Source organism: Geotrypetes seraphini, chromosome 3 (genome assembly GCF_902459505.1).
Source record: "Geotrypetes seraphini chromosome 3, aGeoSer1.1, whole genome shotgun sequence".
NCBI lineage: Eukaryota > Metazoa > Chordata > Amphibia > Gymnophiona > Dermophiidae > Geotrypetes > Geotrypetes seraphini.
This window is the reverse complement of record NC_047086.1, coordinates 246,922,994-246,937,313: the sequence shown is the minus strand read 5'-3', so window position 1 is coordinate 246,937,313 and position 14,320 is coordinate 246,922,994. Positions and strand designations below refer to the sequence as shown.

The 14,320-nt window shown below is 43.6% G+C and overlaps 1 protein-coding gene across 4 annotated transcripts in view; it reads left to right on the top strand.

Annotated features, from left to right (window-relative positions):
• Nucleotides 1-14,320, top strand: part of ADGB (androglobin) — a 633,675-nt gene that overhangs the window by 480,495 nt on the left and 138,860 nt on the right. For all 4 annotated transcript variants that reach the window (XM_033939743.1, XM_033939744.1, XM_033939742.1 and 1 more), the window contains 2 exons: nucleotides 1,054-1,147; nucleotides 7,215-7,349. In XM_033939743.1, coding sequence (XP_033795634.1) covers nucleotides 1,054-1,147; nucleotides 7,215-7,349 — 229 coding nt within the window. The remainder of the gene's footprint in view (nucleotides 1-1,053; nucleotides 1,148-7,214; nucleotides 7,350-14,320) is intronic.

Sequence of the window (14,320 nt, the reverse complement as noted above, 5' to 3'; positions counted from 1 at the left end):
AGTTAGAGCCATGGCGGCATCCGTAGCTTTCCTTAGATCTACTCCTATTGAGGAAATCTGCAAAGCTGCCTCTTGGTCCTCGGTTCATAGTTTCACCTCTCATTATTGTCTGGATTCTTTTTCCAGATGTGAGGGCCACTTTGGCCAGGCAGTATTACAAAATTTATTCTCCTGAATTGCCAACACTCCCACCATCCCATTCTGGTTAGCTTGGAGGTCACCCATATGTTGAAAATATGCTGCCTTCTTGTCCTGGGATAAAGCACAGTTACTTATCGTAACAGGTGTTATCCAGGGACAGCAGGCAGATATTCTCACAACCCACCAACCTCCCCTGGTTGGATTCTTAGCTAGCTATCTGAACTGAGGAGAAGCGCACCCTACGTCGGGCAGGAAGGCACTCGTGCATGTGAGGTGTGGCAGTCGCGAAATTTCTGAAAGTTCTTCAAGCAAGTCTGCTTGTGAAGCTGTCCGCATCAGGGCTCCGTGGATGACGTCACCTTTATGTTGAGAATATCTGCCTGCTGTCCCTGGATAACACCTGTTACAGTAAGTAACTGTGCTTTAATGGAGGACACAGGTGTGATTTTGAAGAACATCAGCCCCTGAGGAAACTTACCAGTGAAATGGCTGGGTAGCCATCGGGCCTTAAGTTAAGTGCTCATCTTAATATGAATTATTCCACCACAATAGAGTACAAAAATTATTTTTTCTGTACTAAACAATGAATCCTGTACAAGACCGATGATTAACACTTCACCCCAATAAGTACACGAAGTACATTATATTAGTGTCTTGGGTGTTTGAAGTCTTATGTAAAATTTGTCCTCTCTTCTTATACAGCTGACAGTACAAAATGGCCCTGCTGGCTACCTGGATCCCCCTCCTCTTTTTTCTGGGCAGCCACTGTGAGATGACTCTATTGGCCTCTACACTGATATTATCTTCTTGTCTGCTATTTCAGTGGGGGGCCTGGAACAAGTGAGAAAAATGTACTCTTTAACTTGATTAGATGAATATATGATGTTTTTCCTTTATGTTAATTATTTATAGGTACAGAAGAGAATTCTATTGTGATAGAAATTCTAAAGAAGTTATGGTTGAGAATTGAAAATAAGTATGAAAAGAGTGGTGTTACTATCTTGAGGTAAGTACTTTTATAGAGACAAGTTGACCATGACAAAATAGTATCTTGTTCTGTAAACTAATTTTGAATTCTTTATTTTTGGTAGCTAAATTTTTTTGTAAAATCAGATGGGATTTTCTTTCATTTTCATGTCAATAGCAGATACCAAGTAGTTGTAGTGTTATTATTATACCACACAAATAAGCTTAAGAGACAAGAGAAGCAAATCAGTTGTCTTTAATACAGGCACATTTCACTGTTGTATATTGATAATGAGTTCTTTCTGAGTTCTTCTGTCTCTGAAACATGGAGGGAAGAGCAGGGATGGCTGTTAAGTAAACTAAACTAAACTAAACTAAACCTTAGGTTTGTATACCGCATCATCTCTACATTCGCAAAGCTCGACACGGTTAACAGGAATTAGGGTAGAAAGGAACTCCAGATCAACAAGGCTTATGAGTCCTTGACACATGATGGCCATGGATGGGAGTCACTGTCATGCTTTCCCAGTCACAGCAAAACAAGCAAAGTTCATGCATGATATATTAAACTACAGTTCTGAGCCATTATGGGTTAGTGAAGTCAAACAGCACAGAGCACACTGTTTTACCATGGCTTAGAAATGTGACTTGTCACCGGCAGCCGCAGGGCAATGGGTCCTGGGACACCGGGACAAGGAAAAACTCTTGTGAGCCGCTGCGGGCAGCACAAGGAAGGAAAAAAGAAGTGTTATCAGAAGGGAACACCACCACACCAAGTAAGTAATCTTCAGGAAATAACCGGGTTTATTCTTCAAATTAAAATACTCAAGCTAGCTTTGCTCGTTTCCACAAACTTGTCAGGATGTTCAACTATCAAGAATAGTCCCAAAAACACTCAAAATATGTAGTTAAACAGTCTCTGGGTGAATGTTGGTTAGATACAAGTCCAAACACATAAGGCAAATCTTTCCCAAAGCTGTGGCTGGCTCTCCAGCCAATTAACAGTCCAATGACTTGTAAAGCTTCAAAGCAAAAACAGTCTCTTGTGCTGAAATCTTCAGCCTGAGTCAGTGCTACAGCCCTGACCCTCCCAGCAGCTGACGTGCTGGCCAGGCAGTGTGCTCCGCGTGGTAATAACTTTGCCAATAATAGGCCTCCAATCCCACCACAGAAAACATGGGGCAAACTCCACTGCCTGGGACTTGGACAGCCCTTCCCCCACACAGGGGAAACAGAAAAAACCTCTAAATTCAAAACCAGTCTTTCACAGTTCTCATAGGAGCCCTCACAGTTCTTCAGCTCCTTCAGGGTTACCAAAAAGAAAACTTGGAAGCAGCTTAGATAAGCAGGGTTTCAGTTACTCACTTAGGCAGTTTCAACTACTTGCCTCTGAAACAGCAAACCTCCATGGGCAGGACTTCACTCTGTAGCTTAGCATATGGCTCTGGGTCCAGCTCCATGTCCTGAGGAGCTTCAGGCATGCAGAGAGGCGGTTCCGCTCCAGCCTCAGTCAGCTCCATGCTTTCCAGATGATTGCTGCCATTCAGAGCTCTCAACCCTGAGCGCCGCTGCCTGTCCTCTAGCTGCTTCTGTCTCTCCAACTGCTCAGCTCTCTGGGATAACAGTCGGCAGCCCCGCCCCAAACCCTCAGGTGAAAAAGATTTCCTGGGAACTAACCTAGGATTGTGTAGGGGATGGGAAACCTGCACTTCTGCTCTCCCGCGCTCTCTAAAGGGCAGAGAAGGAAAGTCACCCAACTTGTCAGTTTGGGGTATAAATGAAGCTGTTTGTGGAGTGTCTGCTCTTGAACTGTGCACTGCTCTAGGATACAGATCTAGCAGGCATAGGCTGCATACCACAGACTGTATATTCTGATAAATAGCATGTGCATACATTCATTTTAAAAATTACTGCACAGTCCTTGATTTAAAAGCATACAGCTATGTAAAAATGTCTCCCTTAATTACTAGGCAAATACAGTTGAGAAGCATGAGATGTAAATGAATATGCTAAAGCTATCGCACTCATTACTGAGTTCTATTTAACTAGCCAGGAATGGCTCCTAGTCAGTTAAATAGCCAGCTAAGCGCTAATATTGAGTGCAAGATGGTCACTGAATATTAGCACTTACCGGCTAGCCCAGACATGGCTGTCATGCTAAGTTTAGTGGCCAGATAGACCTGAATAAATAGGTCTATTTTTGGTCACTATATCAGCTTAACCGGCTATGTAAAAAATGGCTATGCTTAGCGCACTTCCGCCTTCCAGCCGCAGTTCCTTTTTTTTAATTATTATTTATGTTTTAACAAATTAACAAATAAATCAATACTTGAAAGGAAATATAACAATCAAATAAGGAAAACAAGTACCAATTATAAAATAATAACACACAGTGACTATGACTAAAGTCCACAATTTAAGGAGAGAAGGAATCAATCACTTCCAAGGGTAGTTGGATTCCAGGAAATAATACTAAACTAAATCAAATAGCAGAGTGCAGTTGGAGTTATTTAACTAATGGCCTGCTTGGCTGATTCCATGGAGGTCTCTGGAATTCTTGTGGTTACTTTACCTTCAAGGAAAAACTGCAATTGATCAGGTTCATAAAAAATATATCTATTACTCTGATATATAATGCAACATTTACAGGGAAAACGTAATTGAAAGGTTGCCCCCAAACTCAAAACAGACTGATGACAGGCCAAAAACTTCTTGCATCTGGAAATATATAGAAATTTTGAATCCGTGAAATTCCACCTTATCAGTCCTATAGAATAGACGAAGAATTGCTTCTTTATCTTGAAGAAAGACAAAAGTTACCAATAAAGTAGCTCTAGTCACTGTTTCTTCTTGAGATGTCTCCAGCATACCAGTGAGATCCAATTCTCCTGGTAATGCATTCCCTCTATCTTTATCCTCCTTTGGTAAATTTAAGTAATATATCTTTTGTAATGGTGGCATATTATTTTCTGGAAATTTCAAAACTATGTTTAAAAAGGACTGAAATAAATCCCTAGGAGACTGAAACTTGGAAACAGGAAAATTTAAAAGTCTCAAGTTCAAATTCCTATTAGCGTTCTCCAAATTTTCAATTTTCCTAGTAAGTAAAGCTTTTTCCTTAAGCTGTAAATTAGTAGTAATCTTCCAATCTGCCACAGATTTCTCCAATTTGTCCATTCTTTGAGACTGTTGCTGGAGTTTCTCTTCAAAAGTTTTAAATTTAATGTTAGAATTTTATGTGGAAACAACAAACTGGGAGCATACCTTGTGTAAAGTCTCCAAAGCGCTCCATAATGCTTCCATGTCTATCACCGCTGGTTTAATCAGGGGAGCAGGGATAGCTATTCCGGGGAGCTCCACCAAGAGTTCCATCTCCACCTTTCCCGCTTCATGCTGACATTCAGGTTCTCCAACTTCCAATGCTGACTGTGAAAGAGTCAGCAAGCTATGGTTCCCATCCGGGGTCAGGGGTGAGACCTGCAGCGCCGCCGGAGACATCAATTCCGGCGCTTCCTGTGCATCTGAGGGCGTCCCCGACATCATCCCGGGACGCGGAGGAGCTCCAGGCCCGAATGGGCTAAGCGAAACGTCGCCTTCCAAGACCGAGGTCTGCCCTCCTCGGTCAGCGGATGCGCCCACTCCAACTGGAACGGCATAGGATGTAATTGCCGCTTGCTGAGTCAAAGAAGTGGAAGAGGAGGCAGGAAGCACACTCCTCTGCTTACCCCTGCAGCCATCAAAAGAGCCACATCTGGCTCGCAAGCCATAGGTTCCTGACACCTGAGCTAGACCCATTTTAATAGCATAAAAATGCCAAAAAGGTACCCAAACTGAACATATGACCACTGGAGGGATTAAATAATGATCCTCCCCACACACACTCAGTGCTCACTGACTCTCTCCCCACCCCTCCAAAAATATGAATGAAACAGTACATACTTATCTCTAGAACAGCAACACCTGGTATGGGAAAACCTAGTATAGCAGCACACAGGTTTCTTAAGTAGCCTGGTGGGTGGTGTAGTGAGCCTTAGAGAGGAGGAGCCAGGCCCATAAGCCACTATACCCAGTACATTTATGGTGAAAAGTGTGAGCACCAAAACCCTACTATACTGCCATATAGGTTCAACCTGAAACCATAAGGGCTATTGGGGTGTTAGACAGGAGGGCATTGTAGGTTTTGGGGGAGTTTTGGAGGGCTTACCATTCATTAGATGGGGTTCTTGTGAGATGTACACCTTTATGTGAAGTTAACAGTGCCTTCTAAGTTGCCTTACTGTTGTGTTGGTATTTCTGTGTGGCCAGTCCATTACAATGCTGGCTTCTCCCATGTCTATATGGTCTGGATTAGGACATTTTGAAGGTGGATGTTTTTAGATTGAAAATGGCAAATAAAATTAGGCATACTAAGGTTGGAAGTCCTGTTGGCCAAGATATCTAAATATATGATTTAAAAAATAAAATTGGACATCTAGCGGTTTCGAAAATGGCAGTTTTGAAAATGTCTATTTCTCCGCTTCTGAATTTGGACATCTTACAGGAAACATCCAAATTTGGACTTAGATATCCTATCAAAAATGGCCCTCCAAGCCATATTTTTGATCTAAAGTCAGGGCTCCTTTTACAAAGATGCGCTAGCATTTTTAGCGCACGCACAGGATTAGTGCGCGCTAGCCGAAAAAATACCACCTGCTTAAAAGGAGGCGATGGGAGCCCTCAATGTTTGTTCATGCCAATAATAAGCCATGTACTAATTTTTTGGGGTATGTACTCCTTGCTTAGCTTTATTAGAAAGATGGTATATCAAATCCCTTTCCCTTTATTGCTGAAACATTGCCTTATTCAGCAGACTGAACCCCTAGTGGTATATCAGAACACACCTCTAGGGATCAGGCACTGCCATTTTAAAAGATGCAGTACTGGGAGCAAGAGCAAATGGGCATTATTCCTGCCATTAGAAGTGATGGGGAGTCCAGGGGTATCAGGGACGGGTCGGGGGGGAGTTAATAGGAGCTGCCATTGCTCATGGGCCTTGCAATAAAGAACACTGTCATAGGCAGTCGGCCTTTCAGAATGTCCATAAAGAATATTCATGAGATAAATATGCATACTCTTAAAACTAATATTAGCTAGGCAATAGAAGGTCCTGAAGCAGCGTGTGTAGAGTGCTGCAGACGCTGCTGGAATCAGAAGGTTTGTCGGGACCACGGGAAGGGAAGGGGGGGAAGGGACTAAGGGAGCCGGCTAGACCGCGGGAAGGGAAAGGGGGGATAGGGGAAATGCTGCTGCTGCACAGGGAAGTGGTGTGGGGGGAGGGAAATGGAGGGGGAGGGAATGCTGCTGTGGCTGCTGCACAGGGAAGTGGTGGGAGAGAAATGCTGCTGCATAGGAGGCAGGGAGAGAGACAGATAGATAGAAAGAAAAGAAGAAAGACACAGGGACAGGGAGAGACACAGAAAGACAGACAGACAAAAGGGGCCAGGGAGAGAGACAGACAGCGGGAGGGAGAGAGAGACAGAAATAAAGACACACAGACATATATTCTAGCACCCGTTAATGTAATGGGCTAAAATACTAGTATATATATATATATCTCAAAAAAGATGCAACAGAATTAGAAAAGGTTCAAAAAGCATAAGCAAAATGATATATGAGAAGAGTTCCTTCCCCTTTGAAGAAAGGCTAAAGAGGTTAGGGCTCTTCAGAAAAGAAACGGCGGGGGGAGGGGGGGGTAGAGATATGATTGAGGTTGCAAAATCCTGAGTGTTGTAGAACGGGTAAGAGTGAATTGATTTTTTGCTCTTTCAAAAATTACAAAGACTGGGGACTGCATATGGAAGTTATATGGAAATACCTTTAAAACAAGTAGAGGACAATTTTTTCACTCAGCGAATAGTTACGCTTTGGAACTTGTTTCCAGAGGATACAGTTTCTGCCAGGTACTTGTGACCTGTATTGGCCACTGTTGAAAAAAGGATACTGGGCTAGATGAAGTATTTGTCTGACCCATTATTGCTATTCTTATGTTCTAAGTATGCGTCTTTATCATAGTGAAGTATGATGTCTGATTTTAATCTACATATCTTTTTGATCTTTTTGTTTCCCAGGCATATGTTTCAATACAATTCAAAGATATGTCAAATATATCCCAGCTTTGAAGACGAAATCACCAGAATTTCATTTAACGATTATACAGTTACATATATTGAACAACCAGCAAATAATTGGTTTGTGGTTTTCAGGTAATATTTTATAAACCTTTTTTAACTAGTATTTTCAGGTAGCATTATTTACTAACCACCCAATGTGATTTAACCAGGCAGGAAAGGTTCTTGCTCAGTTAAAACACTTGTGGCCACTTAACCAGTGATATTGAAGAGCACTTAACTGGACAGTGCTGCTGAATATCAGCACTTACTATACCTGCACTGTCCGGTTTGTGTTGAAGCGGTCCACAGGTGTTTTGGTGGAATCTGGGATGAACCTTAACTTGTTAGTGGTGATATTCACACCACTGGCAGAGAAATTCTATAACCAGTGCCTAAACTTAGGCGTTGATAGCACCTTGCCGATGCCTAAGTTAGTTGAAAAATGCCATCAGAAACAGAAAAAAATGGCAGTGTTGAAGCATCTACCAATGCCTAAATAAAAGGTAGCTAGCATCGCGGCTAGGTAGTTGTTTTAGGCCGTGGTATGACAAAGTAGGTGTGGCCAATGCCAGAAGTGGTGTTAGGTGGGCTAGAGCAGCTACCTAGCTGCGATTCACAGCAAGATAGGCAGCTGAAATGTAGGCCGGTAAAACCCTGGCATACATTTCAGCCGCCTATCTATGCCGCTGCGGGATCCAAAAGTCAAGCTGCAGCAGCCATAAGCATCTCAGTGCATCTTGGGATACACCAGGGAGGGGCTTAAGGCCTTGATTGACCTAGGTGCCTAAGGCCCCAACCATAGGACGGGCCTTAGGCATCCAGGTCAATCGTGGACTTAGGCACCCCCTTCCCGGTGCATCGTGGGATACTGTCCCCTCCCAGTTGTTGTTTTTTTAGTATGCGGGTGTGTTCTGCACTTGTGCTGATCACTACAACCAGTGACTCATCTCATGTAAATTTAACGAGCCTACGTGAATATCTGCGAATCTCATTTGCATGCAGCATCGGGAATGACTCACCTTTTTGAAATCTTTACAATAGTGACCTCGATAGCAACCCGTCGGATTTTACCATTAAGTTTTGAGAATCTTCCCCTTAGCACCTTAGGTCGCTTTCACTGTGTTCCTTGATATTCTACTTTTTTTTTTTTTTTAAACCGATTTATTCAAGAAAACAAATCAAGCACATATACACTGGTACAGAATTTTCACAGTAACATAGACACTAAAATCCTATGAAATACAACACAGGTAAAACAGCATGAATCCAGGTTTTGGTTCTTATAACCCAGACTCGACCAAGAAGAAACTATCCTACAGCAAGTTCACTTCTTCCTCCCCCTTCCCAGATAACCCTCTCAACGGCAAACAATAGGCAACAAAGGTATCGCTGGTTTCTGTAATCAATTTACAATTTAACTCTGTACAATGGGCGATAGAATATCTGGATAAGAAGACCAAATAGACAGAAAGACCTTACTCCGGCCTTTAGAGAAATGAGCCGACACAGATTCCCAGACCATAAAAAGGTGAAATTTATTTCTCCAATACCAAATAGTGGGTGGGGAGGCTTGTAAACAATGATTTAGAATGCATTTCTTCCCTAGAATATAACCTTTACTAAGGAGCAAATTATCTCCAGCAGAGTGTCCCTGCAGATAAGCCTTAGCAAGGAAAATAATCCCCTCAAAATGATATGGGAGGGCATAGCCTACTAGGAATTGGAGATACATTCCAAACATACTTCTAGCCAAAAAGCACTGATCTTTGGACAGGACCATAGACTATGTGTTAGGGAATTGTCTGACCTGTTACACTTGAAACATTTGGATGCCTGGAGAGCCGGAAAAGGACAGATAGTACCCTCTGCTGTAAGGAACTGTCCCAAGCAGCAGAGCTCTTTCCTAGCCCAGTGTTTAAACATTGCATTGTCCTATCCAGGCCTGAAGTCCGCGTTAACTACTAGTGGCAAAAAAAGCTGTACTATAAGGAGATTGGCCCCAGAAAGATAATAATGATCTCCAAGCGCATCAGAGTGGCCAGACCAAACAGCTACCTGCCCCTGGGCCTGACAGAACTGTACCTTTTCAGTGCAAAAGATATATCAAATTCCAGGGAAAGAAATAATCCTTTTCTAAAACTACATCTATAAACTGCGAGCTATCCAAAAGCCAGTCTCTCAAATGTTGAAGCAGAGAGGCAAGATTGTAAAATTGAACATTAGGGAGTCCCAATCCCCCAGTAGACCAGGGACCCTGCAAAAATACACCCTTCATCTTGCTTTTCCTCTCCTCCCCCAACAAAAGGAAAGAACTAGCCTACGGAGAAGCTCGATATCCTTTTTAAGCATAAATAGCGGCAGCGTCTGGAAAAGACAGAGCCATTTAGGAAAAATAAGCATACAAAAAAGGTGTATGTGCCTCATCAATGAGAAAGAAAGATTCCTCCAGCATCTCAGGAGTATCTGAGTCTCAGCCAGCAATTTATCTATATTCAATCTACCTGTATATAGAAATTTAACATCAACAGGCAGCTGGATGCCTAGATACTGAAAATAATTTTGTGCCCATTGCAGCTGGAACGTGGGTCCCCAGTCTTCACGCAGGGATTCTGGAAATGCCAGGGCCTCCAAATTCACATAGTTGAGCTGGAATCCCGATAAATATGCATACTTCCGAAAGCTATCCAAGAGGATAGGCAAAGAGACCTTGGGCTCAGTCAAATAAACCAATATATCATCCGTGAAGGCCGCAACTTTAAAATGATAGGCTCCTACTATCATCCCCTGTATCTCCTGATTGTCTTGGATTTCTCTAATAAGAAGATCCAAGGTCAGTATAAATAACAAGGGCAATGTACCTCTGCAAATTGGGAATAAATCTGAAAGAACATCGTTCGCCCACACTTGCGCCTGTGGATCCTTGTAAAGGGTACCAATTGCTTGATTGAACCATGGTCCCAGTCTAAATGTCCTTCAAATAAGAAACCCCAATCTATCTGGTCAAGGGCCTTCTCGATGTCAAAACTGACTACCAGAGAAGGTAGCTGGTCCTGAGCCATCCTCTCCAGAGCTGCCAAAATTTGGCCATTCACAAAGCCAACTTGCTGATCTAAAATAAGACCAGAAAGTTCTGTGGCCAAGCGATTGCCCAAGACCTTTGCAAAAAGTTTTGCCTCAAAATTTAACAGCAAAATCAGCCTAAATGATTCAGGCTTATTCGGCTCTTTGCCCAGCTTCAACAAGACAATAATTTGTGCTACATTTAAGTGTCTAGAGCAGACATGGGCAACTCAGGTCCTCGAGGGCCGGAATCCAATCGGGTTTTCAGGATTTCCCCAATGAATATGCATTGAAAGCAGTGCATGCAAATAGATCTCATGCATATTCATTGGGGAAATCCTGAAAACCCAATTGGATTCCAGCCCATGTCTATTCTAAACATAGAAACACAGAATATGACGGCAGAAAAGGGCCAACGGCCCAACAAGTCTGCCCAATCATGATCCCTTCCATCCTAGAGAAACTATCCTCTATCATACCTCTGTAACAACCCCACATGTATGCCCATCGTCTCTTGAAGTCGAGCGTGCTACTAGCCTCAACTACCTGACTTGGAAGACCATTCCATCTATCAGTCACCTCTCGGTAAAGAAGTATTTCCTGGTGTCCCCATGAAATCTTCCTCCCCTAAGTTTTAGCAGATGTCCTCTTGTCACTGTTGGACCCATAAGTGTAAAGATTTCATCCTCCTTCTCGATGCGGCCTGTTATGTACTTGAAAGTTTCTATCATGTCTCCCCTTTCTCTGCGCTCCTCGAGCAAGTATAAGTGCAGACTGCTCAGACGATCTTCATATGAAAGATCTTTAAGTCCTGAGACCATCCTTGTGGCCATTCTCTGAACTGACTCAGTTCTCTTCACATCCTTTTGGTAATGTGGCCTCCAAAACTGGACGCAGTACTCCAGGGGCAGTCTCACCATGGATATGTACAATGGCATTATAACTTCGGGCTTTCGGCTGATAAAGCTTCTTCTGATGCAGCCAAGCATTTGTCTAGCCTTTGCTGAGGCTTACTCCACCTGATTTGCAGCCTTCATGTCTTCACGGATGATTACTCCCAAGTCCCTTTCTACTTCAGTTTTTGTTAAGTTTTCTCCATTTAGGGTGTATGTAGTGCAAGGATTCCCGCTGTCAAGATGTATCACCTTACATTTTTTGGCATTAAAGCTTAGTTGCCAAGTACTGTACCATTGTTCTAGCAAAACTAGGTCTTGTTCCATAGTGTTTTGCGCGGTTGCGCTGTTAGGTTCTGTTGCCCTGCCCACAACGTTGCACAGTTTAGCATCGTCGGCAAATAATGCAATTTTGCCTCAAAGTCCTTGAGTCAGATCCCTTACAAAGATATTAAATAGCACTGGGCCCAAGACCGAGCCCTGCGGCACTCCACTGATCACTTTTGACGTTGTTGAGAGAGTACTGTTTACCATCACCCTTTGAAGTCTGCCGCTAAGCCAGTCTTCTACCCATGCAGTCAGCGTTCCTCCTAGTCCCATCGCGTTCATCTTGTTCAATAACCTGCGGTGTGGAACACTATCAAAAGCTTTACTGTGGACCAAGTACACGATGTCAAGGGCCTCCCCCCCGTCCAGCTTTTTTATTACCCAGTCAAAAAAGCTTATCTGGTTGGATTGACAAGACCTTCCTTTCGTAAAACCATGTTGGTGGGGGTCCCTTAATTTTTCCTCGTCCAGAAACGTGTCTAATCTGTTTTTGATCATTGTCTCCATTAGTTTACACACTATTGAAGTGAGGCTTACCGGTCTGTAATTCTCAGCCTCTGACCTGCATCCCTTTTCTAGAGAGTCTATCAGCCTCTACAGCTTCATTAAACACAGTAGCCAAAAGAGGGGCTACCTCGACACACAAGATCTTATAAAATTCACTTCTCAGCCCATCAAGACCCAGTGACTTTCCCAAGGCACTAGTTTTGAATGGCCCATTCAATCTCCTCAGTTGAAAAGGGGGCATCAGTTTTACTCTGGATGAAACTGAAAGAGCAGGGAGAGTATGACCCAAAAGATACATCTCACCAGCCAACAAAGGGTCACGAGGTCAGGAATATAATTTCTCATTGAAAGAACTGAGAACCTTATTAATGTCAGTATCTGAGTTCACAACACTATTCCTCTCATCCAGCAACATGTCAATAAGGGTACCAGGGCAGGATTAATTCTTCAAGGGCCCCTAGTCACACAAGTACACTGGGTCCCCTGCCCCTCCCATGCCCCGTCCCATTTATTTACCTGTTTGGTCTGGAATCCATCATCTTCCCTCTGTTTCCCTCATGGTCTGGCATCTCTCTCCTTCCATCTTTCCTGCTCTTCCTCCTGTGGTTTTTAGCATCTCTCTCTTCTCATTTCCTCCACTCAGATCTAATATCTGTCTCTTTCCCTGTTCTTTGCCATTTCTCTCTCCTCTCTCTTCCCTTTCCTTCTATGGTCTTCCTTCTCTATTTTCTGCCTCCTTCTAAATTAAAGTTTCCCTCTTTTCACTGTGTCTACTGACAGCTTGCCACCCCTTTCCTTCCCCCTCCACTATCTCACTAACTCTATCTTCTTCCCCCCCCCATCCAGCATATGCCCCCCATCAATCATGTGGGAAAGCAGCAGCAGTGCTGAGGAGGTGAGGGCCCCTCACCTCCTCAACTCTGCTGCTGCTTTCCCATATACGCCCGACGCTGATGGCACAAGTTCTCCCCATTTCCATCATCTGCCCTGCCCAGCTGCCCCCGTCTCTCTCTCTCCCTTAAGTTCTCCCCACTTCCATTATCTGATATGCCTGACTGCCAGTGCCACCGTCTCTCTCAGTCTAACTGCTTCGTTGAATTGCACAGCCCTACAGGTGCAAACACACTGTGCCCCTAACTTGAGTTTAAGTCCTAACTGGGATTTCTCAGGTAGGTAGGCTCTGACCAACTTGCCATCCACTTCACTTCCGATCAGTAAATACATGATACCTAGCCTTAGATTGGGAGTAAAGATGACTGGTAAAGTCTAAGAAACTATTATGCAAATGGTAGCCCCACCCCCCTCCCCTCCAGTTATAGGTGTCCTGCATGGTTCAAACCACAAATCAGACCCCCACTTACTTGGCTTTGGTACTCTCAGTGCCAGACCAAGGCCCAAACAGCTCTCCCGGCTCCACCCCAGGCCCATCTTCCTCCCTTCCCCTCACCTTCGCATGGTTCAGTGATTGCTAGAATATTTCTTAACTTCAAAGACAGATCTGTATAAGTTTCACAATTTCCAAGACAAAGCTGAGCTATGGAAAGGCTTCATTGCTAGAAGTTTTTAATCACAACAAATGACACAATTCACTCTCTGGGATCATGATACAATAGTGAAACTGCAGCAAGCCCAAGAGCTGCTTCTCATTTTACTACCCTGCCTGCCTTATTTATCACTAATTGTTCAAAATGCAAAAAGATATTCATGCATCATTTTACCAAAAACCACACAAAAATAAAAAAGCCGGAAAGCTAAGAGCTAGACAATTTATGACAATTAGTGTCTCTCCACCCCTATGGCTGTAGGTAGCCCTTAAAACCCAGGACATTAATGAAGTCCTACTCCTAGCCTTCTCTTATTCAGGACAGGGGATGTTCCTAGGTAGGGCGAACCGATAGTGCTGGTGATATTTTAGAGCTTAGGGCAGAAATTTGGGTGGGACCCTCTCTCCCAGTCCCAGCCCAGGCTCAACAGCATGCTGTATCTTCTTCGGCTTCAGGTAGGCTGGGGGGTGGGTCCCGTCCCTTCTAGCATGGGAACTGAGGGTAATTGCCCTGTTTGCATCCCCTCCCCCACCCAAACCAGTCATTTTGCTGATTATCATCATCGTTTGTCAAACTCTTCCACCTCCCACCCCCCCACCCCCCACCCTCAAGGTTGCAGACATTAATGAAAAAAAAACCATTAGTACTAGTACTCACTTCTTTCTGATGGTTTTTTGTCGTTGTTGTTAAAAAAACGGATCCATCTGGCATCGATTGGCAGCGTGACAGCAAC